Source organism: Sminthopsis crassicaudata, chromosome 3 (assembly GCF_048593235.1).
Source record: "Sminthopsis crassicaudata isolate SCR6 chromosome 3, ASM4859323v1, whole genome shotgun sequence".
Classification (NCBI taxonomy): Eukaryota; Metazoa; Chordata; class Mammalia; order Dasyuromorphia; family Dasyuridae; genus Sminthopsis; species Sminthopsis crassicaudata.
The window spans coordinates 56,765,937-56,793,848 of NC_133619.1; the positions used below are offsets into that span (position 1 = coordinate 56,765,937).

A 27,912-nucleotide genomic window follows, 5' to 3' on the forward strand; every position below is an offset into this window, starting at 1 on the left:
GGAGGGAGGGAGGAAGGGAGGAAAGGAGGGAGGGAGGGAGGGAGAGAGGAAGATGTGAAAGAAGAAAGATAAGGAAAAAGGAGAGAAGGTAGGAGGAATAGAAGATAGGAAGAAAGGTGGGAAGGAAGGTAGGAAGGAAGAGAGGGAAGGAAGAAGAACATGCCCTTCGATAATTATGTGACCTTGACTCGTGTCTGAATGTGAACCAGTGGAAAATTATGGATTCAGAGGCTTAGTCTGAATCCCACCTCTTGCACTTATTACCAGTGTGAACATGAGATGAGATGATTAATCTAATATCCCTGAATCTCCATTTCTTCATATGGAAAATGAAGAATTTAGACTAATTAACTTCTACTGTCCCATTTTAAATTCAAAGTCAGTTTGACTCACGGGACTCCTATTCCCTCTTTTGTGTAAATTAGTAACCATTTACTGAGTCAATCAATCAATAAATGTAATAAGCACCTGCTATGTACAAAGCATTGCTCTGGAGTTTTTAAAAGTTTAGATAAGACATGATGCTTCCCTTCAAAGAAGTTCTAGTTAATTAGGGAGATGAGACACAGATAACTGCAATACACACTTTCATGATATGTACATTAGAAAGTTACCAAACAAAATTCTGTGTGAAACCCAAAGCTTAGGTTTTATCCATTGGGATAGGGAGGAAGACTTAGGACCTGTATACATAGGCATAATCTTGCTGGCATTCACTAGCAGGATTGGTCCACAAATTGTCATTATTGTATGCTAGCAGTTCAACAGATGATCTATGAACTTTGCTCTTTGGGAATAGTTCTATAGTTCGGTAAATGGTACAGGAATTTAAGCATTACTTACTTACTTACTTACACTTTGACACTATTTCAAATGTTGTTAAGCCATGATTCCAATCTCCCTTTTGGCATTTTGAACTATGAGGAATATTGAGGAGGAAGATCTCTTTTTGTTATAAACGCAAGATTTCTCCAATAAGAGTCAGTACTACCTTTCTGAGCTTTGTGCAACCAACCTAGACAAGATGCCTAGTGTGGGTAACCTAACCTGAAATGACTAAAATATTTATTTAATCTTCCTGAACATTACAACTAGAAGAAACTTGAGAGGCCAATCAGTAAATTTCCACATGTTACAAATATAGACACTGAGTTTTCACTGTATGGTATTGATAGTAAAAATTATCCTTTCTGAGGAGAAACAGTTTTTATTTGATTTTAATGGATTTGACAAAAACAAAATCTTGTGGGAGTAACATGAATAACAAGTTTAAGATAATCATAAGTGGGCTTTTTATTCATTAATTCACCCAACATGCATTTATTAAGCACCTACTGTAAGCCAGAGGTATATGGGTGTTCAAGAAGGACTTCTGGTGTGAAGATTTGTCAAACCCTCTTCAGGAGTGCTCATCCCCTTTTGGTGTTCACCTTCCCCAAACTCTCATTTGGTGCAGTGGTCATACTCAGTAAACTATCTCAGCAGATTAGCTAAACCAAGTTGATGGTCACTACTCATCAATGAGTTAAGGGGATATTGATCCTAAATATTTGAAGACTTCCTTTGGTGGGATGGACAGATGAGAACAATTTGTTCCAGTGGTCATGAAGGCCTTGTGGAGCCTGTAGAACTTAAACAGATGCTAAGTGACATGAGTAAAACCAAGAGAACAGTATACATAACAGCAAAAATTTATGTGCTGATCAACTGTGATGGACTTGGCTCTTTTCAACAATGAGGTGATTCAGGCCAATTCCAATAGACCTGATGGAAAGAGCCATCTTCATCCAGAAAGAAGACTATGGGGACTGAATGTGTTTTTGTTGTTGTTTGCTTGCTTGTTTTTTATTTCTCATTTTTTCCCCTTTTTGATCTGATTTTTTTTTCATGCAGCATGATGAATATGGAAATATGTTTAGAAGAATTGCACATGATTAACCTGTGTTGGATTGCTTGGTATCTGGGGGAAGGGGAGAAAGTGGGGAGGGAGGAAGAAGGATTTGGAATATGGAGTTTTGCTCAGGTGAATATTGAAAACTAGCTTTGCATATATTTTGAGAAATAAAAAAAAACTATTATTGGGGAAAAAAAAAGAACTTCATCAGAAATCAAAGATGCCAAGGTCATTCACTGTATCCCAGGACCATTTCCAGTCATTCTGACTTTTGTCTTTGATGACTCTGAAAAAGAGAGTAAGACTGACTATTTTTTGTACATTCTGCCTCATTTAAATGCAATTCACCTACTAGTTATTACATCATTAGTGATGTCTTTAGTTCTCTCAAAAATGAAGAGCAAAAAAAAAAAATGAAGGACAAACAAGTGTAGGTCAGGAAGGATGGTAAAATGAAACATCTCTTCCCTCAAGGACTTCACATTACAATTATTTATACATATACATATTTATCATATCAGCAAACACAAAATATGGAATAGAAAATTAGCACAAGCTTTGTTTAAGAGTTGTCATTCATGCTGTGCTTTGAAGGTAGCTAGGGATGCTAAGTGGCAGAGCTGTGAAAGGAGTGAACTCCAAGAGGAACAGCTTGAGAAAAGCTACAGGGATGATTAGAGGAATGTCACAAGTTATCTAATTTGGGTGGCAGACAGTGTATAATGGGGAGTAATATTTATTAAGCCTAGAAACTTAGATTGGAGCCAGATTGTGAAGGACTTTAAATTGAAAGAAGTATGAATTTCATCCTAGAGGAAACAAGGAGCAACCTGACTTCTCACCAAATTTTCCTTAAATATCTTTATCTATTTAGGAAACATGGTGTAGTGCAAAAGAGCTTTGACTCAAAAAACTCAGAAGAACTGGATTCTAATCCTTGTTCTGTCAGGTATTGGGATGGAATTTTGGCCAAGTCATTTTGCTTTTCTGGGTTAAAAATAAAGATTTTCCTGGGTAATCTGGTGTATTTTACATGTATTTACTAATTAGTATTTACATACTAAAATAAAATATTGTGGGAATAACATGAACAGCAAGTTTAAGAATCATGAGTGACTTTTCAGTCATTCATTCAACATGCAAATACCATGTATTTGTACAGTTTAAAATATTATTCTGAGAAGGAATACTAGACACTAAAGGGGTTCAAGATACAAAAAAAGGCTAAGAATGTCCATTCCCTGATCTAGAGTGAGATAGGAACTTCAAAAATCATCTAATTAAACACCCTTTTTGTAGAAAACTGAGGCCAAGAGAGATTAAGTGACTTTTTTACAATTATACACAATTTGGGGGATACTGAATTATCACTTCTTTGGTACAGGTAAGTTTTAGTATGGAAAAGAATCATAGTATTAGTGGAAAAGAACCCTAAAATAAGAGACAAAAGGCCAGAATCCAAAACCTGGATCACTGTTTACTCTTTGACTGATTTTGAACAAGTCACTTAAGTCTCCAATGCCTTGTTTCCTTAACTGTATAATGAAGGAATTAGGCTAGGTAGCCTCTAAGTTAGTTTTTTCCAACTCTAAATCTAAGATTTAATGAAGCTTCTTCAACTCACAAAAAAGACCAATTTGTTTCATTATTTCCAAGCTTGAAGAGATGGGAGGAACTCTGTGGGTATTTACCCCCACTCAGCATGTGAATTTTGGTCTCATCTCTTCACCTGTCAAATAAAGGGGCTGGACTAAATTACTTCTAAGATTCCTTCCAGCAGTAAATCTATTATTCTAAGTGTCAAAGGAAGGGCTTAAACCTAGATCTTCCTGTTACCTTCACTCTGCCCATCTGCATCTCCAACATTGTAACCTATGTTCTGCCTCTCACTTTTGCTAGGGGAAGAGGGTTGTGGAAAATAATATCAGTGATTTGCATAAAAGAGCTTTTTATTTATATCTTGACTTCTTGTTTTGATTCTTATAATAACAAAATAACCAAGTCTCTAGGGAATGACTCCTCTTTTTTCTTTTTTTTTTTTTTTCTTTTTTTTTTCACTGGGACCTCCTATTGTGTAGGGGCTGATTAATGAAATGGGCCAACTTGTTTCAAGTTATTGATTTTTCCTTTACTCTCCATCTACTAAAGCCTCACAAGAACCATAGCTGATCAAGGGGTGGCCTGACCTCCACCTTGACTTTGTCTGTTCTGTAGTGACTCTAAAAAGAACCCCCCCTACTCCAGATGTCTCATAAATTTTTAGGTGGTCTGTAAATCCTACAACCATCACCAAAGCAAACCAGTTGACAAAAGGCTCCTCTCGTTTGGGTTGCTTGTCATTCTTGCTTTTTCTGCCTCTCCTCTTTCTCCTTCAAAGCCTATCCAGAAGGTTCATTCTAACTGCTTTGTTTCATCTCTGTAAAAGGGAATCCAGAAAGGTTTGGGAAAGTGATGCTGTTTTGCCTAAGGCATCAAACAACCCCTGGTGACCATCCTGCCATTAGAATTCTAGCTGCCACTGAGCCGTAACATAATTTAAACCTAGAAGAGACTCTAAGAATTGATTGTCGCCTCTTCATTTTGCTGATTACAAAGTAAGGCCCACACTGAAGGGATGTTCTCATGGTCACACAACTCAATAGGAACAGCACCAGGATCCCAATCCCTGCATCTTGAATCCCCACTTCCACCCGTCCTTTCACCACAAGACCCTTACTTAGATGGTATCTCACCAGCAGGAGCTGATTTCTCCCTGCAGCCACTTCCTCTGTCAGATGCATAAACTGCAGATCACAGGAACAAAAACTTAGGAACCCACATCCTGTGGCTTAGCTTTTAATGAGATGCTAAACATTACCTTATCAAAAGATCTTTTGGTAGAACCTTGCTCCTCCTCCTGCTGTGTTTTAAACGTATATGTCCTCATTTTCTTTAACATTTTGCAAGCTGTTAAACTAAACTTAAATTAATATTTGGGGCTATTACACATCAAACATGGAAGAAAAGGTCATATTGAAATTTACTAATTTACTCTGACCTTGTCCTTTTCCTGTTTGGGGGTGGGGGGTCTCGCTCTTGACCTGCCTCTTTTTCTCTCCTGTCTCTCCTCTCTATGTATCTTCTCCTCTGCTCCCGCTTCTTCTCTCTCATCTTCTCTGTCTCTCTGTCTCTGTCTCTCTCTCTGTGTATGTGTGTCTATATGTCTCCATGTGTCTCTCTATCTTTATTTCTTTGCCTCTCTACCTGTTTCTCTCTGGATCAATATATCTGTCTTTGTCTCCATCTGTTTATCTGTCTATCCTCCTACCTACTTCTCTCCTTAAAAGACTGCCATTTTTTTGTTTGGAAAGCAATTTGTGATTGTCATAAGCTCTTTTTAACTTGAAAGGTTTAGGGTATGTGGGTGGTTAGTTCTTTGCAGCATATAAAAACAAGACACACACACACACACACACACACATACCCCAAAATAAAATCATATACAGAAATGTGCCATTTATTCATTCTTCAACATGATTAGGGAATGAGCTGTTCTATATAACTGAATTTTTCAGGTAACTAAAGCTTATTTTTTCAAGTACAAAAACTTTTTTAAAAAACACAGTTTGTACTGAAACTTTTCTAAAAATAAATGACTCACTTCCCTGCTTCCTTAGTAGTGTATAATGAACACAATTTAACCTGTTATTAATGACTCAGTCATCATTATGACCATATATCTTTCCACAGAGAAGGCACTTGATACTTACTTGGAGAAGTAGTGTGTTGATATGGAAATAAGCATTAACTGCCACTAGGGGAAATTGGGTTCAAAGCCTGCTTATAAATGAAGTAATGTCACTTAACCTCTAGATACTCCTCACCTCTTCACCCCCGACTTGAAATATGGAATTCAGATCCTGCCTCATTCATATACTAGCTCTTTCCAGGCCCTGGTTACACTCCCTTTTACTTTTCTACCTTGAACCCTTAATGAACTAATTCAACTCTTCATTTGTTTGTCTCCTTATCCTATCACCATCCATATGCTGCCAAGCTTCTGTTGTGGATTGCTGCCACCATCCGCTGCAGTTACTTTCATCCATAGGCTTCCAAATGAAGTCACACAAAATCATGAAACCATATTAATTGGAGCTGCTACAAAATTTACGTTATGCTATATTATGTTAATAACTGGGCCCTCACTGCAGTAAGGTAATCCATCCTCCATTCAACTGTCAACTTGCTCTTCCTTAAGTGAAAGTGAAAGATTCAATAATGCTTCCTTATCACCTCTAGCATCAAATGTAAAATCTCTGTATTTGCTGTTCAAAGTCCTTCACAACCTTCTTGCATCTCATACTCTCCCCCAACTCTGTCTAGTCAAATTGGCCTCCTCAAACAGGTCATTCTGTCTCCCATAATTCTCTCACTCATCATCTCTACTTCCTGGCTTCCTTGGTTTACTTCAAGTCCCAGGTAAAAACCTTACTTTCTAAACAAAGCCTTTCCCAACTTTCTCAATTTTAGTGCCTTCCCTCTGTTAATTATTTCCTATTTATCTTGTTTCCAACTTGTTCATACATATTTGTTTGCTATTAGAGATTGTAAGCTCCTCTTTTTTTATCCCTAGGAATTACCACAGTGCCTAACACTTAGCAGGCACTTAATTGATAACAGGAATATGATAAATATTATTGACTGAGTACTGGTTGTGTGATCCTGGGCAAGTCACTTAACTTCTCTCAGCCTCAGTTTCCTCATCTTAGAAGGTGGTTTATTTGCTAAAAGAGCAAATAAAATTATTGATGTAAAGTGATATATATATATATATGTGTGTGTGTGTGTGTGTGTGTGTGTGTGTGTGTGTGTGTGTGTGTGTATGTATATATATATATATATATATATATATATATATATATATATATATATATATATATATATATATATATATATATATATATAATTCCAGTTAGCATTAATAATGATAAATCTGGTCCTGTGAATTGTTTGTTGATTTTAATGTTAATAATTTTCACGTAATATGCAGTATAAATTTCAGGGCAGTCTTTCTGCTCATGTCCTGAAATTCTGCTCTGCTTTCGGAGTACATAGCTTTCTTTAAAGTTTATCTGACATCCCGTACCCTCAGATTGTTGGCTGCCCCTTCTGGTTGCTGACAGAGGGTCTGTCGCTCTATCTAGTTACCCTGCGTTCTTTATTTTGAGAGTTTTTTTCTGGTATTTTATCAGGACATAAAGGTAACCTTGGGTTCTCAAAGCTAGTCTGTGGAGCAAAATCTTTGGCAAGGTCACCAGTATTAAAAGTAAACCCAGTGAGAAATATCTTAGGACTATCCTAGCTAAGCTTGACAGATAGTGCAGCCACAACTCTCAAAGACCATCTGTTAAGTGTAGAAGTCACCACCATCTGTTTCAGAGGAGGGAGTACAGGCACTCCTTGTACATTGTACATTGGCTGGTAATTTAATAGGCTGGCAAACAATCTTAGTTTAAAATTTTACAACTTTACTCAAAGGGTTTTGTTTTGTTTTGGTTTGGTTTTTTTTGCAGGCTAGGAAGTCAAATAACTAAGTTTGTTAGGACATTGCCCAAAATAAGGGTATCTAGTCCCTGAGTCAGAACCCAAAGGACTGCCTTGAGTCTAATGTGGGAGTTTTAATGCAAAAACTTTGTTATTATTGATTTTATTTGCAAAAACAATGTTGGTTTCAAAGAGATCTTTCCCCCCTTACTTCCTAGTTCTTGGTCATGATCTGGATAAATAACATTCATTTCAGTGAGAACTTACCACATTATCCCCAACCTAACACAGAAACTCATAGTAAAAAATAAGGCAAAGGATCAAGTACTTTGGTTAAGGTTACGAAGGGACCCAGTCTCAAAGTTCAGAGCATGGTGTCCTGACTCTCTCATTCTCTCCCTGACCCATTAGGTCTTCTTCCCTGAGTCATGAGAATTCAAGAAAAAAGGAAAAGAAAAGACGGTATAGTATAGAATAAGAATGATTTCTGAATCAATACGATAGGCCAAAGACTTTGAGTAAAGGCTCGAACATAACCTCTGCACATAATTAAAATTTTCAAAAGTTTGACACACAATTTTAGAGCTGGAAAGCATCTTAAAAGTCAACTGTACCAAACTCTAACCTGAAGCTTGTTCCTGTCTCTTGAAGTTACCAGATTATAGATAGTTATGGAAGGAGGGAGTTCAGGGGTTATCTAGGACAACATTTTCATTTTTTACGTAAGGAAAATAAATCTCAGAGAGGCAAAGTCATGTAGTCAACATCTCACAATAAAACCAAGATTCAAACAGAAGATTTCTGATTTCAAGGCCAGCATCCTCTTCACTAATTACTATAGCCTAGACTTGAGGGTCACTTGAGTTGACCTTGGCATCTGGAGCAGCAGAATGTTTTGTCTCCAAACAACTGTTACCTATAAGTAGTTTCTGAGTAAATGCAACTATCAATTACTCCATGGAACTAAAGAATATAAATGGATCTTATCACTATTGATTACAGTTCAATTATAATCAAAACACACACATACACATACATATGTGTATATATAACTGCAATTCAGTTTCTCTAAGGCTCAACAGGCCCTGGAAAAATAGCTTTATGTGATCCAAATTAAAACAAGATTACAATTCCCATGAAACTATGCTTATACCACATCAAATATTCCTACACAGAATTTTTGTTTATATTTGACTACTGGTTACAGATGTCCCCTCACCATGGAGCCATGTTACTGTAACATCTACTTCCAAATGTTCCTATTTTAGATAATTCTGTGTTGATTTTTTAAAAGAATTTCTTGGATGAAGTCCAAGATTATTTCAAGAGTCTGGTCCAACAGTTCAGACAATAAAACCAATTGGATGAAAAATAGCTCAGGTCCAGATTATGATATACCTACTGTTGGTTGACAATCAATTGACTTAGAAAATCAGTACATATATCAGGAGACTAATATATTTGTGATGCTGATCTGTCCATAAGGAATGGTGAAAGGCATATATATTTATATATGCACATATAAATATATATATATATACAAAAATATAAACATATATATATATATATGAAATGCATATCTAGAAAGAATGGTAGACCACCCATGTAACAATAGTAAGGAATCACAAAAAAGCAGTCTGGATACTACATCAGTCTTTATGAGAAGGTCTCTAGCATGTGGGTTAGAACCTCTCTGGAGGGTCTAATAGAATATGAAGATAAGGATTAAACAAGATGGGAAGGATTGAATGGACTGCCATTGCATTTGTGCTGGGATGATGAGCTAACTACTGAATTATACCTTATGCCTTGCATAAAATCCTGAACAAAAAATCCTAAGAGATGTTTGCTGAATTGTTGCAAACCTCAGTAACCAGTATGTCCTAAAACTCAATGTAAAGCACTCTGAGAGTGATTTTATAGCAGAAATTTAGGAAGGTTAGAAACATATCACATGCAGGCTCTACAATGAATTCTGGCATAAAGTATGGCATAAAATACTGGCAAAAAATTGGTCTAGATCACTTGCAAACACCTCTTCCAATTCTAGGTCTGTGATTCTGAGATAAGCATCTTAGATGAAACAGAAAGCAGAAAGTGGAGTCATAAGCATTAAGTATGGTAAAAGATTGAACCCCACAAGGTCATGTGATCTCCCCTGATAGAATGTAAGCATCTTAAAAGCAATTAATGTTTCACTTTTGTCTTAGTTGGCAGTACACAGTGCAATGCTATAGCATAGTAGGGCTTAATATATGTTGGTTGATCGATTTATTGAGTAAAGGTCAAAGAGATGTAGTAGGGCTCAGAGGGGCAAACAGCTAGCAGGAATGAGTATGCCCAAATACCCAGGACATAGGTCTTCACTTTCACCAATTTTATTTGTCAACTCTTTTGTGCTTTACTAGTCTGCATCTCATCAGAGAGCAGCACATTAAAACTTAGCAACATTTGATACAATCTCTTCTCCTTCATAAGTGACAATTCTAAGGAAATCTTTCTCTAAGCCAGACTTGATCTAAAATGCAATAGGGGTGCCAGTTTGATCCTAGACTTTCCTTTTTTCTACTTTTTCTTTTCTACGGATTTTCCAACTCCTCATGATCAACTTGCAGAGGTCCAAGGATGTGAAAGCCCACTGTGTTACTAAAGCTTTTTGAGTTCTATGTGCGAAATGACATCTCAGCAATTATCATTTTTCCATATTTCAATTTTGTTTCAAACACATCTTTGCTTTCAAAAAGTAAAAGCATTGAAAAATGATGGTGAGTTTAAATATTAAAGTATCTATTTCTTCCCAAAATTTCATATGAGTTTCCTTTGTCATTCCCAGTCTCAAAACTCACATTTTCCAATAAGCTCGCCTTTACCCGTAAGTCCTTTAAAGGATCCTATATAAGAGTTTCTTGAAACTAACCTGTGGTATGCATAAAGGATTGTGTAGGATACAGAATATCACACAGGGTGAACATAACAAATGTTAATAACAGATATGATTGTTTTCTTCCTTAGTTAAGACAGCATGTACTGAGGTCATTTTTATTGCTGCCAAGCAATCCATGTGTTATCATCAAAGCTTTGTCAGTAGACTTGGAATAGAAAAAAGGAAGAGCAGCAGCTTTACAGAAGCTTTGCCATTATATTTGTGGAAGATTTGGGAGGTGAAGAGGACCTAAAAAGGTAGTAATTTTCACCTTTAAGTATTATATAAATGCTAGCTATTACTAGGGCAGTTAGGCCATGCATTAGATAGAATCAGGAAGACCTGAATTCAAATTCTCACTTAAACACTTACTTGGCTGGGCAACCCTGGGCAAATCCCTTGTCCTCTCTCAGCCTCAGTTTCCTCACCTGTTGGGTTGTTAGGATATAATATATGTGAAGCACTTTATAAAATCTTAAAGTACTGTATAAATGAAGGCTATCATTATAAATACTATTAAATGGAAAGAACAACTACCACAAAAAATTGAGACTATGTGTTATGAAACAACAAAGAATAAGCATGATCCCAAAGAAGTCTTCTCCTGATTATTTTGAGAACTAGAGGCCCATGGATATAGAACCTTGCCTGTATTTTCAGACTTTTTTTCAAACATTGGATAATTTTGCTGCATTTTTTTCTTCTTTTTCTTTTATAAAAAGTCTATTATGTAGGATGGTTCTCTGAGGCAGAGAAGGGTATGAATGACAGAGAATTTCAGGCAATGTATAAACAAAAGATAGCTTTAAACAATCTATTGACAAAAAAGCACTAATGTGTATCTTGTCCAGTGATCCTTATTTTTCTATTTTAAAAAAGGTCAGTACAAGTGAATGGTCCCAAATACTGTTATATGATGGACTAGTAGGGAAAGGGATGCCAGTCACTGTATGAGATAAATTCCTTTGTTCACATGATCTTATGGAAGCATATAGGTCTTAATTTCCATAGAGGTACCACTCTACAATAGCCAGTCTCAGTAAAACTGAGATGGTTAGCCATATCAGATCCAGGTCAGGTCAGGTCAACCTCCTACCATATACCTCTTAGTCATCTAAGTTCTTGTACAAAGAAGATATAAAACAGTTCTTCCTCTCAAGGAGGTTGTATCTTAATTAGAGAAGCCAGATACATATAAACACACACACTCACACACACACACACACACACACATACACACACACACAAAATGGATATATCAGGAATCCTCAGCAAAGCCACGAGGCAATAGATTGTCACACACTTTACAGTAGGAAAGGTGATGTTGATTTCATTAATAGCCCCTTAGAAAGAGGTGAGGAAGGGTAGGAATGAAAGGATTAGAAAAAAGACATCTACATGATAATTTTGTTGTATGTTTGAAAGGAATAGCAAGTTATATGTAGAAGATTTGCAGTTTCATATATAATCATCTTTTATATGGTATTATGCTATGGATTAATTTGTTTTATTCCATAAATATGTGTTAATGTAATAAAAAAAGAAAAGAAAAAAGAGATAGAAGGAAACTTAAAAAAAAGGTGGTACATGGTGGCAGATATCCATCCTTTGTCCTGCCTGGTGACCAAGGCAGGGATTTGTGGAGTCTTGGGGTTGTTAGGCTAGCTATAGAAAGAGACAGCATGTGCTCATCCTTAACTAGATCAGTTTCTCCCCAGGACTCTGAAGAAATTATTTCCTCAGCCTGTGGAGAGAGGAAGTTCAGAAGAGCCCTTCTTTCCTGGACTATTGAAAGAAGCGGCTATCATCTTTGCTACTGTTAAGTATGTGACAATTTTGTGCGGCAGTTTTCTTCCTGATGGGTCTACTGAGAATTCTGGAGATATGTTCATTGTGTATGTATATACACATAAGCATTTTTGTTTATTCATATGTGTATACATTGTCTCTCTTTTTAGGATGCAATATCCTTGAGGAAAGGAACTGCTTTGTTATCTCTGGTCTACTTGATAGTCCATCTCTCTCGGCAGAGATCACCAATATAAGAAATGTATTTGCTCTATCTATCTACCCAGGTTATTTACACCTTCGGAATCTAATACTTAATGTGCAACAAGAAAATGGGATTTACACACATATATTGTATGTAGGTTATATTTTAACACATGTAAAATGTATGGGATTGCCTGTCATCTAGGGGAGGGAGTAGAGGGAGGGAGGGGATAATTTGGAAAAATGAATACAAGGGATAATGTTATTTTTAAAAATTACTCATGCATATATACTGTCAAAAAATTTATAATTATAAAATTAAAAAAAAGAAAGAAATGTATTTGCTACCGGTTCATTAAGCTAATGCTAACTTCCTTTCATTGAGGCATTAGCAGAAGAGATCAGGCTAACATCCTCTGGGAATTGTTTTGCGTACTACAGCCTAATCTGCTGACTATGATCCCTTGCTTTGTGCATCTCTCACTTAGCATTTACTGTGATGATTCTTTATGCCAAAGTTGGAGTGTTTAAGCCTTTGGGCAGTTATATATTTCTTTTTTTAATTGTTCTTAATTTTTTTGACATTCTTTTTTAATTTGAGTTCCAAATTTTCTCCCTCTCTTCCCTTCTCCACCCAAACAATATATCAGTTGTCAGCTAGGATGTGTTTATGTTGCTGACAGTTACTCTAACTTAATATCTGTGTCATCATTTCCTCCTCTCTGAAAAAGAGAGAAAATAGGCTTTCTAGTATATCAGCGCCTTCTAGACTATGAGTTTCAGTGTGATATGGTAGAAGGAGCCCCAGATTTGGAGAATGAAAACTTGCCCTCTGCAGTTCCAGATTTGCCATTCACTATGGCATTTGTAACCTTGAGCAAGAGACTTTTCATCTGAGTCTGAGCTTCCTTAACTGTAAAAATAAGACTTTAAATGATTTCAAAGGCACTCTTTCCAGATCAAATACTCCAGTTTTCTGTTTTTTGTGATATGCAATAAATATGTTTTTATAGCCTTTGGGTGGTAATATATTTCTTTTTCTAATTGTTATTAATTTTTTGATGTTCCTTTTTTTTAAATTTGAGTTCCAAATTCTCTCCTTCCCTCCCCTTCCCCACCTGAGCAATATGGCAAGCAATATGATATCAATTTAACATGTGGTATCATGCGAAATATGTTTCCATATTAATAATGCTGTAAAAATGTAATAAAAGTAAAGAAAATAAAAAAAATTATACCTCAATTTGTACTTAGAATTCATCAATTCTCTCTCGGGGTGAATAGTATGTTTCATTATGGGTCCTTTAGAGTTGTCTTGGATTGTTGTATTGATTGAAGTAACTCAGTCTATCACAGTTGATCCTCCATTGCAGTTTTCTGTTATCCTGTACAGTGATATCCTGGTTCCATAAGTGACTATGCATTTCAAAAAAGCCCAAGGCAAAAGAGAGTTTCCTAAGGTCATTAAGGTCATTTTAAGAAGGTCACACAAATTCTTGATTTGACATAGGATTAAATACTTTTTTATTATAACTTAAAATACAATTATCACCACGGATTTCACACCTGCTTTTCAATGCTTTGTGTACATTTTTCCTCATGCGAGTTTTACTTATGTTACAAAATGGCCAATAATTTGAACTTGATTTGGGGTGGAGGGGATGGTGAGGAGTGACTTTTTTTTTTTCTATTCAGAAGCTGACCATTGATATTTCATCACTATCATCCTAATTGTCTTTCTTTTGGTGTCTTTTCTATTCATTGATCTTTTCTGAAAAGCAATAACCATTATATGATAGGATTCTCAAGGAATGAAATCTTTAGAAAAATAATTAAACAAGAAACAGCTACATACAAAATCCCTCTATCTCCCAGCAAGATTAAGTGTGAGTTCCTTACAGGCCAAGGGAGAGTTTATGAAAATAATATCCATGTAGGCTGAGATATCTTAGTCGCCTCCCCAAAAGACTTTGGTAACTACCAAAATAAGTATCTGCAAAAGCCAGCACAAGAGGTTAACCAAATTCAGAAGGAAGTGGGCTGGGAATGGAGTTTGGAATGTGAGTCTGTCCCAAAGCTGCCAACCATATGGTGTGTGTGGCCAGGGAGTCTCCTTCAGCTTTGCAACAGATGAGACTGGTAAAATAGATAAGCAATCCTAACAATAGCACAGGAGATCACTTTGGCATGACTTTTTTTTCCCAGATGTACATCTAGGATGGGAAGGAGAGCCAGGGGTCATACTTCTTGTTCAGGGACAACAATATATATTGTAAAATTATATATTGAGATTTTAAATTTATAGAGAAAAATGTCTCTTCTGGCTACAGATGCATGAACATGTTTTTGTTTTGTTTCTAGCTTGTATCTGGGACTTTATAAGGAATTTCTAGAGTAATAAATCTTTCCACAATGGACCTAAATAATTTATAGTCATAGAGAGTTTTCTGGAACACTGAAAAGATAAGTGACTTGTTTAGATTCACACAGCTACTAGTGTCAGAAGCAAAGCTTGAGTCTGTCTTCCAATTCTAAAGCTGGCTTTCTACACACTATATATAACATCTTGTGAATATATATATATATATATATATACATGGAAAATAATTGAAAGAAAACATATATGTTTTTACATATAGGTTGATAAATATAATATCAATTTATATACCAATGCATGAGCTTGACAGATAGAGATAAATAGAAATAGAAATGCAAGAAACAGAGATAGGCATAGTATTTCATTGGGAACGTGCAGTGAGAAAACTTTCTCTCCCAATGTTGTTTTTCAGTGTTGTCTAACTCTTTGTGCCCCGTGTATGGTTTTCTTGGCAAAGATACTAGAGTTGTTTGCCTTCTCCAACCCATTTTATAGATCAGGAACTGAAGCAAAAAAGGATTAGAGGACTTGTACAGGATCACTCAACAAGTAAGAGTGTCTGAGGCTGGATTTGAACTTAAGAAGATACGTTTTTTTCTGACTCCAGATTTAGCATTACATCCACTTTGCCATCTAGTGGCCCAATGCTCATCAGCAAATGTTTTGCTATATTTTCTTAGAGAGCTGTATAGAACTTTGAATGATTTAACAGAGTTCACAGTCTATGTATAAGAGATGGCACTGATTATTTAATTCTATCTAACCCTGAGGCCATCTCTCTTTATCTATAGTATCTCTCTGAGTGTGTGTATAGGGCAAGGTAGAGGTAAATGTATGTTTGTATATAAAGTATATTATTAATATGTGTACAAATATGTACACAAATAAATGTGTACAAAATCCATTTGTATGATATACCTACTAATCACAGCTTTGCTATGAGCTGTCCTCAGTGCTCTGAAATACAAGTGGTTTAGATAAACACCAAGATTCTCTGAGAAATCTCTAAGGGAGCTAGTCTCATATTTGCCAGCAGTGTAAGTTTTTTTTTTTTCCTTCTTTTTCCAGGCACGCAGAATAAGTTTGCTCAAAACAGACAGAGGAAAAAAACACTGGCAGCAAGTGCCTAATGTCTCAGAGAATATGTTTTCCTTCTCTGGCAAGCATACCCATGAGCATTATACTGTGTTGTGACAAATTAGTGAGCAATTAATGCCTAATCAAGTACAGCACAAGATGCTTGTGGAGAAGAGGCAGCAAATTGTAGAGCTTTATTTGCTGTACCTTATCATAGAATGGGCCTTTTCCCAAAGTTCCTATAGGAGTATCCACTTTGAAGAGAAGTTTGCATAGGTCAAAAGCTGTTTTCTTTTTGTTTTTCTATTGCACAGCTACTAGACTACAGTGCGTCCTTAATAAATACTTGAAGAATTGAATTGAACAGCCTCTATCAAGAATAAAAATAAAATCCACCTCCCTTCACTTTCCTTGATGCTCAGATAATCACATTGGAAAGTCAAACTAAAAGAAAGTGCCTAATGTTAAAATCCTACTGAGAATTCTTACCTTTCTTTGCATGTAAGCAAAATCCATTTTCTGTGAGATATTTTTAGTTCGAACTTCCTCTGATGCCCTATTATCTTACAGTGTACCATTAGGTCTTGAGACCATTCCAAGAAGGTCATGTGATTTCTAAGCATCTCTTTAACTGCCTTCTGAGTGACTAGTCTGACTGGAGTCAGAGTCCAAAGCTGTTAACTACCAACGGCTAGGAGTCCCTGTATCTTATGCCTGGAATATTTAGAGTTGGGACCTAAAAGGTGCTTTTAGAGTTACCTTTCCTCACAGGTCACTTCATTTAGCTCAAGCCCAGATTTCATTAGTAGAAATCCTTTTTGATCTCTCCATCCTCTTCCCCACCCTGGATTAATATGAAAATGTAATAGTCTGCAAAACTCCATGTGTGGGAACAGAACAACCATGCCATTGAGAGGCAATGTTAGTAAGGATTTCTTCGGAGAATTGGGTGTAAGGCTCTGTGTCTCAGACGATACCATTGAATTGTCCTAACTTATGTCATGTGCAAAGTGCATCCTTTTAATCACTTAATAAGTGTAGTTGTAGCAAAGATTCCTTTTGAAAAAGGGTTTTTTTATTTCAATTCAATATTTCTACTCTTATTATCAATGCTAGTCTTATTATTGGTGTCAGTCCTTCTCACTTTTCTATACACATTTGTTATCTTGGAGCCAGACTTTTATTGGGAGGGGAGGAGATTGTAATATGTTGAGATCCATGAACTTGAGATTTATAATCCATCTTCATAATGTACAGGAAGCCTAGTCTCCTGAGTGAGTTGAGGAAACACTCTCCCAGCAAAACGCACTCATATTTCTGAGTGTGTTTCATTTCAGTGGATCAAATCTTTCCTATCTCTGCATCCAAGCTACTCAGTTGTGATCAGATGATCAGGACCCAAGGAAGCGATTGGAGAGCTGGCTGGCTGCAGCTGCAATGTAGGCTGTTTGCAGGGACAAGGAGCCACTGTTGTTTTTTTTTTTTTTTTTCAAACATAGCATAAACATAGAAGTTATTTTGTAGGCTCCAGGATGCAGCGATGGGCTGCGCTGCCAGTATTGTTCTATTACAAGCCTTTCGTTCTGTGGTACAGAGGAACTGTCCACACATTTGCCGGCGACGCCAAGAAGAGCCATCACATGAAATTCTGCCTCTGGATAGTGAGGACGAAATAAGCAGACCCAGGACCCTCATCATCATGGTAGAGTATACTTCACTCTTTGGCTTCAGATCACTTAATTGTTCCTATCTATGGAATAAATGGTTGAAGTTGTTGGGTGTATTGTTCTGGTTTGGTTTGGTTTTCTGTAGATGCAAGAAGTATAGTCTGGATGATTGGTTCCTGTGAATGACAGTTTGAGTAGTATTCAGAAACTTGTTTAACCCAGTTGGAATCTGTCTGTTATCCAATTAGATTATACCTGTGGACTATTGGAAACTATCCTCTGTTTAGCTTTCTAAAACCTATGTTTAACTGTCATTCAGAAAAAACATTTCAAAGTGGGAGATAATTAAATGCTTTTTATTTTGTGCTTTGAGTTTTAAGGAATAAATAAATAGAAATTTAATTATTTGTGTTGCAGCAATGTAAAATCCTGAAGGTGGTCAGTTTTATCATTACGTATAGCATAGCTTCAAATGAATTTTTAATTATGATTTGGTGATTTAAAAATGAACAGTTTTTCTCTTTAATCATGAGTGTTTTCAGAATAAGGAGTGAATCCTTTAATAAAATTATGATCAAGTTTCTTATTTATTGATCCTTGATCCTTTTTGGGGAAATTGTCTTTAGAATAGAGTTGTTTTAGATATGCTGTTAGTTGTCACCTGTTTTACCTTTTTTCTACTTCAAATTCCTTAAGATTCTCTCTGGTGTGAATTATAGGACACTTCTTCTTACTTCTAAGTTTCTTTCTATTGAAGGAGACATAAAAATCTGCTTAGTCACTGAAATTCCACACCAGGATATAGCATCTGTGTTGAAGTTTCCAAAATTGGGGGGAAATATTGAAGTCTGAGTGTTTTTGTATAATAGACATTTTTCCTTTCATATATCAAATGTGTGTGTCTTATAGTGAATGAAAAATCTCTGTTTGCCCAGAATTCTTTAGTTAAAGGTGTTTTTACTTAGTTTGTGCCTCTGAATGACAGAGAGGTTATTAAACAACATTCCCCAACTATTTCTTCTTAAAAATCTGATGTGCAATACTTACATGAGTTAAAAAAAAAAACTTGTCTATTCTGTTCTCACTACTGCTTCTCAAATAGCTAACTCTGCTAAGATGAACTGATTTTATACTGATAACTTCAAACTTGTGGCAGCTCATATCAGTGAAGTCCTTTGAAGATTGACAAGTAATATATGGCAATTTAGGTCATTAAGAGACATGCATATATTTGTTCCACAAATCCTGCTTCAAATCTGATGATAACAGGTTGAACTTTGTCCATTTCTACAGGATTGTACCTCCAACTTGTTATGGTTATCACCTGAACAAGTAGCCTTTTGTTCTCCTTTTTATTGTTGTTATTGCTGCTGTACTAATTAAATCAATCTTTTAAAAATCAACAACAAATTATCAGCATGCAATGTGAAAAAACCATCAAAGTCCCTTTTTTGGTCTTGCTAAAATAAGAAAGTAATTCAAACATAACAAGGAAATACATTAGGAAAATTGGCAGCTCTCCTAAAGAAAATACTTTTCATGACAGAATTTTAAAGAGAAGAAATTTTGTAAATGTATTCTAAATTCAGTTAACCAAATATTTATCAGTGCAGGCTGTATTCAAGGCCTTTTGCTATGGACTGGAGATAAAAGATATAAAAACTACACAGTTCCTTCCTTCAGGAAGCGTATAGTCTACTGCCCAATGGTAGGAAATCTTAAAGACACAATTAAATACAAAAAGGGGAACAATAAAAAAGCAATCAATTCATCAGCTGGTATTAATTAAATACCTATCATGTGCTAAGAACTATATTAGAAATTGATTATACGAAAACAAAAAATGGTAAAAGGCTTATTCTCAAAGAGTTTACATTCTATTAGAAGAGAAATAATATATGACAGGGGTCCATTGAGTAAGGGAGAGAGTTAGTTAGATTTGCACTTAAAGAAATCTACAATGTTAAATACACATAAGGAAAAACAAGAGGATATTAACAACTAAGGGAAGATTTCCTTAGGAGATGGTGCATGATTCTTGAGAGAAGCCAAGGATGCTATAATGAAATGCCTTTTCTTTCCATTAAGTAGTAGTAGATTTAAAGTACAGAAAATTGGTTGCATTGTCAGAAGTTGCTATCAATTTTTGTTTACCTGTTTTTCCTTATTATAAGGGAAGATTTAATAAGGAGACAATTACTGAGAAGTGATTGTGTTGTTTAAAAGAACAACATCAACAAAGAGTTTTTTTTTAAACTGCCAAGAAAATGAAGTAATGGAAAAAGGTTTAATTTTGATCCCTAGTTATTTCAAATGAAAATCATTTGTGCTATTTTTCATCTATGCAGCAAAATATTTTCATTATTTTAATTAAATTAGAGTTTCTTATGGGGGATTAAATACTTATTATTATCAGAAAATGCATTAGAATTTTGCTGGGTGCTAGATAGAATGAGCTAAGCATATATAGTTTCTATATCATAAGAACTGACAATCTAGAACGAAAGTCTTCATCATTCCTCAGCAAAATAGTTCTCCATCCTAACATCCTTATTTCAGGTAATGGAGCCATTAGTCTTCCAGTGACCAAGACTTGAAGCATCGTTGATTTTCTTCTCTCATCCTCTATCTCTTACAATATCCATCCAGTTACTAAGATCTTATGGATTTTTCTTTGATGATACATCTGGACTCTTCACTTTATAGTCATTCTGATTTAGCTCACTCAAGTTTAAGACTGTCTTATCTGTAACTTAGCTGTGACTAGTCTCTTTGCCATGTATCTCTTCTTTGTTCAACCCATTTTGAACACTGTCTCCAGGGCAATATTCTTAAAACTCTTCCATAATTATATCACTTCTATGATCATAAACCTTTAATGACTTCCTAATACCTTCAGGATGAAGTCAGAAATACTAATGTGTATGTTAGACTTCATGTATTCTTAGCATCACTCATCTGCTTTACTCATTGAATTCATCTTTCACTTTCTTCCTTGCATTATCTTCCTCTTAATATTTACTTCAATCTGAAATGAAGCCAGCTCAAGTCTGGCTTTCCCAATCTGATTTTTCCTGGATCATCTCTCTCCTCTGAATGAGTTTTAAGATCATAAGATTTAGAAGATTTAGTACTGGAAGATATCTTGTAGAGAATTTAGCTCACACTTTTCATTTTATAAATGAGAAAGTGAAAAATAGCTTATTCTTACTTGCAATCCAATTTTTACTCTCACTCACTCATTCATTCCTTAATTCATCCATTTACCCATACAACAAATATTTATCAAGTATACACAATGTACCCTGAACTGGGCTACGTATCAACTTAATTGTTAATAATTTGCCTGTTTCATTTATTTTTTCCACTAACATTCATTTCTTTCATTGTTATTTGACTTTTCCAATGATGTTTAACAGCTTATGATTATGTCTTGGATCTCCAGCTAGATTTTTGGCACCTGGAGCATTGAAAAGCTTTGCATTCATCTACTTCCATGTTGATCATGGTAAATAATTACTAAATTGAAATTCCTTCTATACTTCACAGGATGTCCCTCAAATGCTGCCCCAAGCATAGTAGGTGTTCAACAAATGTGTCAACCTAGATTGACTTAAGTCAATGACATTGACATGTCCACATACAACCAACACAACTCTTGATTGAGCTTATCAGCTGCAATGTACTGAGGCAAACTAAGGAGATGACCCTTCTGATCATCTTATGGAGCTGTCACAGTCATATATTCATAAACAATCTGGTAGCAAAACCAAGATCCCCTAGATGCAAGATGGACAGTGAGATGAGAAGATACTAGCCCCCCAGTGAGGGCTGTTGACTAATTATCTCAAAAGTCCCTAAATAGAGGGAGCTTTACAATCCACTCCTTGAACCAGTTAGATTAAAACAGAGAACTACTTTGCTAGAAATCATGGAATATCAGAACCCCAGCTGTGAAAACTCTAATGTTCCTCAGTCTAGCTCTATCATTTTACATCATTTTATCTTTTGGATAAGGAAATTGAAATGGAATACCCAACTATTTAAAACTTAAAATACTTAAACTTATTATTATGTATGAATTAAATATAAATATATTTTATAAAAATTTGCAAAAAAACAAGTATAAATTAATATAAATTAAAAACTTTAAAACATTAGAAATTTTGAAGGTATGGACCTTCAGAGGAAATAAAAAAGGTGACATGAAGTATAGAGTACTGGCCTGGGAAATCAGTAAGACCTTAGGGTGAATCCTGCCTTAGTCACTTACCAGCTATGTGATCCAAGGTAAATCACTCAATCTCTCTTGTTCTCAGATTTTTATACCTACTGAGAAGATTGTTGTGAAAATCAAAGGAGATATACACACATATAAATATATATATATGCATATATATATAAAGCATTTGGCAAACCCTTAAATGCTATATATTTTTATTATTCATTGTATATTAAAATCTCTTTGAGCAAAGCATTTGCCTTGCTAAGCAACTTTTCAGAGATACTAGGTGCTAATGGCTGCTTCCAAGGAAGCGGTATGTTATTCAGGAATTCTTTGGTGGCTCCAAAGCTCCAGTATTATTTGTTGCCTTCCAGAAAAATTCCATTCCCTCATTGTCTCTAAAAGGTCTTGAATCAGCTTCTCTAATACACAAGGTAAATGGCTAACCCTGGAACTAGGGAATTTGGCTCTGGAATATATTATCAGAAGCAAGATTTTGTCCAGGTAATTCTCTGTCATCTAGCTTGCTTGATTCTTTCTGCAGCTCAGAGGAAATGATGGACCCAAATATCACAACTTGCCAGGACTATAATGGAAAGAAAACTGAGCTAGGAGTCAGGAGAGCCAGAGCACCTTAATCCCTTCCTAATTGTTACCTTCTTGTAAAACATGACCACTGATAACCTCTTCTTGGCAAAGTGCTTTGAGAGTATTGGATAATGCAAGGTAGTGAGTGAGGCTCATGCATTGTTTATAGAAACAGAAATGTATCACTGTCTTTGAAGGTTATATAGTTACATTGGCAGAGGTTGGTTTTCATATATGTCACATTCAATAAGGACAGGAATTGAGAGGAGCCTACAAAATAATGTAATAGGATAATCATGATGTAGGGAAGTAAAATCACCCTCTTTTCTGTGTTCTTATTTAATAATTAATTACGCTAAGTTAACAACGTTTTATTAACAGGGGAGATAAACATGGTTTGCTGTGTCCTCAATTATTTTTATATTGTATTTAGCCAACATAGCTCAGATTTTGACTTAACAATCCTATTTTCATTTTCTTATTTTGAATAGACAAGATTTTTCACTTAAATATCCCTGACCTATGTTACTTTTTTTCTAAAAATATCTATCACATAGCTGAGTCTAAGACTAAGACTAAAACTAAGAAAAATTAGAGAATTGGTTTAAGAAGAATCCTAAGTTTACATTAAAATAAAAATGACTTTGAACTCCCTTCTACATTGGTGGCTAGAATAATTTGTTCTAATTCATTTATCAAGTGCTTTCTACTTGGGAGGCATGTGCTAGAGATATAGTGACAAAAATAAATCATTTCCTTTTCCCTGTAAATATTCTCTGTAAATTCCTTACAATCTACTTATCAAAGGTACAGGACTTAGCAATATAATTCTTCATTTTCTGGTGTTGGGGAAGTTCAGCATACATACTACATAATTTTAATCTTTCACTTTCTGGAATTTACCAGGTTTTTACAAAATCATAGATGATATAGAAATAGAAGAATAAGATAAATGCAAAAAAAGAAGAAATACACAATAATTTCGTGAAAATACAGAAACAGAAATAAAGAAAGAGAAGTTAAAAATTGCTGTACTAGTGTAATCGATTGGTTTCCAGAACACAATTGGAGGGACTGGTATAAGATGTAGGAGTAAGTTTCTTTAGTAACTTTTTGAGTTCACAGTTGAAAGGCAATTATAAAGTTGAAACAAGCAAGCTTGTGGTAAATGTGAAGGAAGTCCATTACTGCATGATTATTCAGTATACAGATTTTAATATGGCACTGGTCAAATCTCATGTATTCTGTACCCAAACGAATCATTCAGAGAAAAGTGATATTACACATTAGCTTATATGATGGGTTTTAATCTTACCTCCTAGCACTTTGAAGCTGCAATGGAGTGATATTTTTTATGAGAAATAAATGAATTTAAAATCTATTGAGCTTATTGTGAGTGTTTTCAGGGAAGAAATGAATACAAATTACTGTCATTTTTCTACTACTTTAAGAGGATCATTTAAATGAACTACATGGTTATTTCTGCCACCTACACAGTGTTTTAATGAAGTTGTTTAATTGAGAGCTCAGATAAACATGAAAAATTTCCCCCTACTGGAATCATTTTGTATAATTTGTTTAATTTGGGGGAAAATATTTTATTCTTTATTCTTTAAGACCAGTTTTATTAAATAAAAGGGAAATAGACATTCAATCAGACATGGTAATCTAGTGAGTTCAGACAAAATTTTTGAGACCAAACAGTTTAAATCTCAAATAAAGCCCTTTTCTCTTAAATATTTTGATTGGCAGGTCACCTAAATTTAGTGCATTACTCATAGATGATTTGGTACTGAGACAACCTTGCCAAGAGTCTCTAGGTGGTTAAACTTTGGATCAAAAAGACAGGTTCAAGTTCTGGAATTTGCTGACTGTGTGACCCCCTGGGCAACTGACAACCTTTCAGTGTAGCAATCAACCTCTCTAGGTTGCAGACAGATGCTGATCTCCATCAGAGGAGAGTACTTATACTGGGGCCTCCCCATAAATATAAAATCAAAGGCTCAGAAAAAAAATAATAAGAATAATGCATCATTGAAGTAAGATTCCATCTGAATAAAATGTCGTTATTAATTCAAATTACACTTTCAGATTTTATACTGTGTTACTTTGGAGAAGACAAAAAAATCTATCTCATTCTTCTTGGATATCCTTAGACATATCAATTGACCTTTTCTAATGGAGCTTAATTCTTACCTGTTTATTGATATTAGAGTTAATTTCCATTAAAAAGTGGAAATTCCAGTCAGAAAATTTAACATGATATTAAAATATTTATCAAAATTATCAGATTCTCCTTATTCAAGCAAATTTTCCTAACTAGGATTTTTTAGAGCCAATTATGTATTTATCCTTCCTTCATAGATCCTAATTGCCACTTTGAAAACAATGTTTTGTGTTCTTTCTGTTTTTCTTTCCTTTCCTTCAGTTCAATTAGGACTTTACAATTAGAAATTCCATGATGAATAATAGAAACCAGTTTGTATTAGAAAAAGAGCATTTTACAAATGAAAAATTCTGCGTAAAGGTGAGCAGTTATCACTATTTTGTGTAAATTTACTTGACATATTCCAATTTGCAGGGTTTTAAAATACATTTACTGATATATTTTGTTTTATAGGAACTACATTTCCAAATATTGTGTTAGACATCTATCATTTATGACAAACAATAATTTTAAACAGTTCAGCAAAACTAATACATTAAAAGATCTGATATCATGTGCAGTGATACATACCCTGTAGTCTTCCACATCTATAAAGAATGTAGAGAATTAGTTCTCAGGGCTCTTCTCTGAGGCCAAGCTTCATCTTTATAATTTTCTAGGATTCATTTTAATTTTCTGAAGGATTCATTTTCTATTCTTATTTTGTTCTTTTTTCATATCTTGGCAACTAGGAAAACAAAGCCATGGTTCAGTAGATAGAGGGATAGAGTACTAGACTTGAAGTTAGGAAAATGTGTTTAAATATCACCTGACACACTAATTGCCTGAGCAAGCTACTTAAATCTGTTTTGCCTTCAGTTTGCTCATCTGTAAAAATAGGGATAATAAAAGCAACAATAAAAGCACCTACCTGACAGAGTTATTGTCAGGATGATATAAAGCAGTATAGGTGAGTTAATTTATAAACCTTATATTCTGACTACCATTGTTCCTTCTATAATTGTATTGTTTTTCTGGTCCTACTCACTCCACTTTGTATTAATTTATAGATATTTCCCAAGACTCTATGTTCATCATATTCTTTGTTTCTTGAAGCATAGTGATAATAGCTGTTATATTCATGTACCATATTTGTTTAGCCATACTTAATCCATTGGCATCTACTTTGTTCCCAATCCTTTACTACTCTAAGAAATACAGTTATAAATATTTCGGATTCTCTCCTTACTCTAATACATCTTTCAACTGCATTATAGCTGGCAAATTGATTTTCCTAAATCACTGATCTGATAATGTTACTCTTTAACTCAATAATTTCTGCAGCTCTTTATGATTTCCAAGATTTAATACAAAAGACTATGTTTATCATTTAAGTTTTTCCACAGCTTGGCCCCTTCCTATCTTATCAGTCTTCCTATCCTTTATTCCCATCCACATACTGTGTAATCAATCCACTCACACCGGACTATTTGCTGTTCTTCACAAATCATCTCCTATCTCTGTGCCTTTGTCTTGGTTGCCTCCCAGGCCTAGACTATCTTTTCACTATTTCCTGGTTTCCTTCAGGACTCAATTTAAATCTCACCTTCTTTAAGAGTTCTTTCTTTGTTTTCCATTCTCCTCATTCTCAATTGCCTTCCTTCTGATATTATCTACCCTCTATTCCATGTATATCTCACATGTAAATAATTACGTGTTATTTCCCTTATTAAAATGTGGGTTTCTAGAAGACAGGGATTATGATTTTTTTGCCCTTGTGTCTCCACTGTTTACAATTCTTGTCAATTTATCAATAAACCTTTATTAAGCATCTACCATATGCCAGGCATTGTGCAAAGTTCTGGGGATGGAAATCCAAATAAACACAAAGACAATCCCTGTCTTCAAGAAATTTATAATCTAGTGAGGGAGGAGAGCACACAAAAATGGAAAAAAGATAGAAAAAGGGAAGAAAGAAAGGACTCTATCATGGGGAGAAGACCTAAGGATGTAAGGCCCCAACTGATGTAACAGGTACTAAATGAGAGCACATGGCACAATGTAATCACTTAATAAATTATTGTTGAAGATGATCAATTCTGACGGACATGGCTCTTTTCAACAATGAGATTATTCAGGCCATTTCCAATGATCTTGTGATAAAGAGAGCCATCTACACCCATAGAGAGGACTGTGGGAACTGAGGGTACATCACAACATACCATTTTCACTCTTTTTGTTGTTGTTTGCTTGTATTTTGTTTTCTTTCTCACTTTTTTTCCCTTTTTGATCTGATTTTTCTTGTGCAGTAAGATAATTGTACAAACATGTATGCATATATTGGATTTAACCTATATTTTAACATGTTTAACATATATTGGATTGCTTGCCATCTAGGGGGTAGGGTGAGGGGAAAGGGGAGAAAATTTGGAACACAAAGTTTTGCAGGGATCAATATTGAAAAATTATCCCTGCATATATTTTGAAAATAAAAAGATTTAATAAAAAAATTCTTAAAAAAATAAATTCTTGTCAATAAAATTCTGAAATTCTTTCCAGAGATGAAGCATCAACTCACATCTCCACCAATAGTATGCTAGCCATGTGTTTCCATAACTCTTTCACTATTGACTATTCTTATTTTAGCACCATTGCCAATTTGGTGATTTGCAGTCAAACTTCTGATGTTTCTATTTGTATTTATCTTATTAGTAACTTGGAACAGTTTTTTGGTAGTACCATCAATCATTTGATATTCTTCTTTTGTGAATGATTTGCCATATCTTTTGTCTATTTTTCTATAATCTATGAAGTATTTAAGTACTATAATTCCATATTATGAGGTGGAAAATCTAAAATCTCTAATTTATAATCTATAAACCTTATAATCTATGTGTTATAGTTTACTCTTTCCATAATAATGTAAGCTTCCTGAAAGCAGGAACTTTTTTTTTCTTTATATAGCCAATACCTACTATTCTGCCTACCACATAGTCTGTGCCAAATCAATCTTTTTGTAATTAGAATTAAAGTTAGATTGATAAAAACATTGAAAGTCTTTGGACATGATTAAATTACCTTTGGTATGGTATATTGTAGAGAATAAAATTTAGACTAGCTAGCCATTGAGGTGCCTTTCAATTCTGATGTTCTGGGACATCATGACTAACATCAAGTAAATATTAGATCGTATTTTATTTTCTCAAATAAAAGGGTTTCCTGAGCTCAACTTGAGACATAAGCATATTTCTTAGTTGCTCATCAAGATCAATGGTTCACTTCCATTTTGCAAAGAAAGTTTTTCCCTCCCTTCACAGCATGGAAATAAGTACATGTTTTATGCTGATATTTCAGAAATTCAGGTAGTAACTTCAATAAGTGGCAATGCAGTTTGTATAGAATTTGTTTTTAATTCTTTATAAAAGTGAATTTGAGGATATAGTTGGCTATTCTAGCCTCCTACAGCTAAGGTAACAACAAAAGAAGACTATTAAGTCCAA

At 34.9% G+C, this 27,912-nt stretch overlaps 1 protein-coding gene and 1 long non-coding RNA gene across 3 annotated transcripts in view; both read left to right on the plus strand.

Moving 5' to 3' along the window:
* The window catches only part of DOCK10 (dedicator of cytokinesis 10), a 325,083-nt gene that overhangs the window by 56,163 nt on the left and 241,008 nt on the right, over positions 1-27,912 (plus strand). Inside the window, exon 1 of one of the 2 annotated variants that reach the window (XM_074298583.1) lies at positions 17,312-17,488. The exons of the other annotated variant lie outside the window; for it this stretch is intronic. Within the exon in view, the coding sequence (XP_074154684.1) occupies positions 17,327-17,488 (162 nt within the window). The 5' untranslated portion in view covers positions 17,312-17,326. Of the gene's footprint in view, positions 1-17,311; positions 17,489-27,912 lie in introns of those variants that run through there. 2 annotated transcript variants of the gene reach the window in all.
* On the plus strand, positions 10,123-13,460 carry LOC141560426 (uncharacterized). Its single transcript, XR_012487713.1, has 3 exons — positions 10,123-10,597; positions 12,059-12,163; positions 12,299-13,460. It is a non-coding gene; the product is annotated as an uncharacterized LOC141560426 (long non-coding RNA).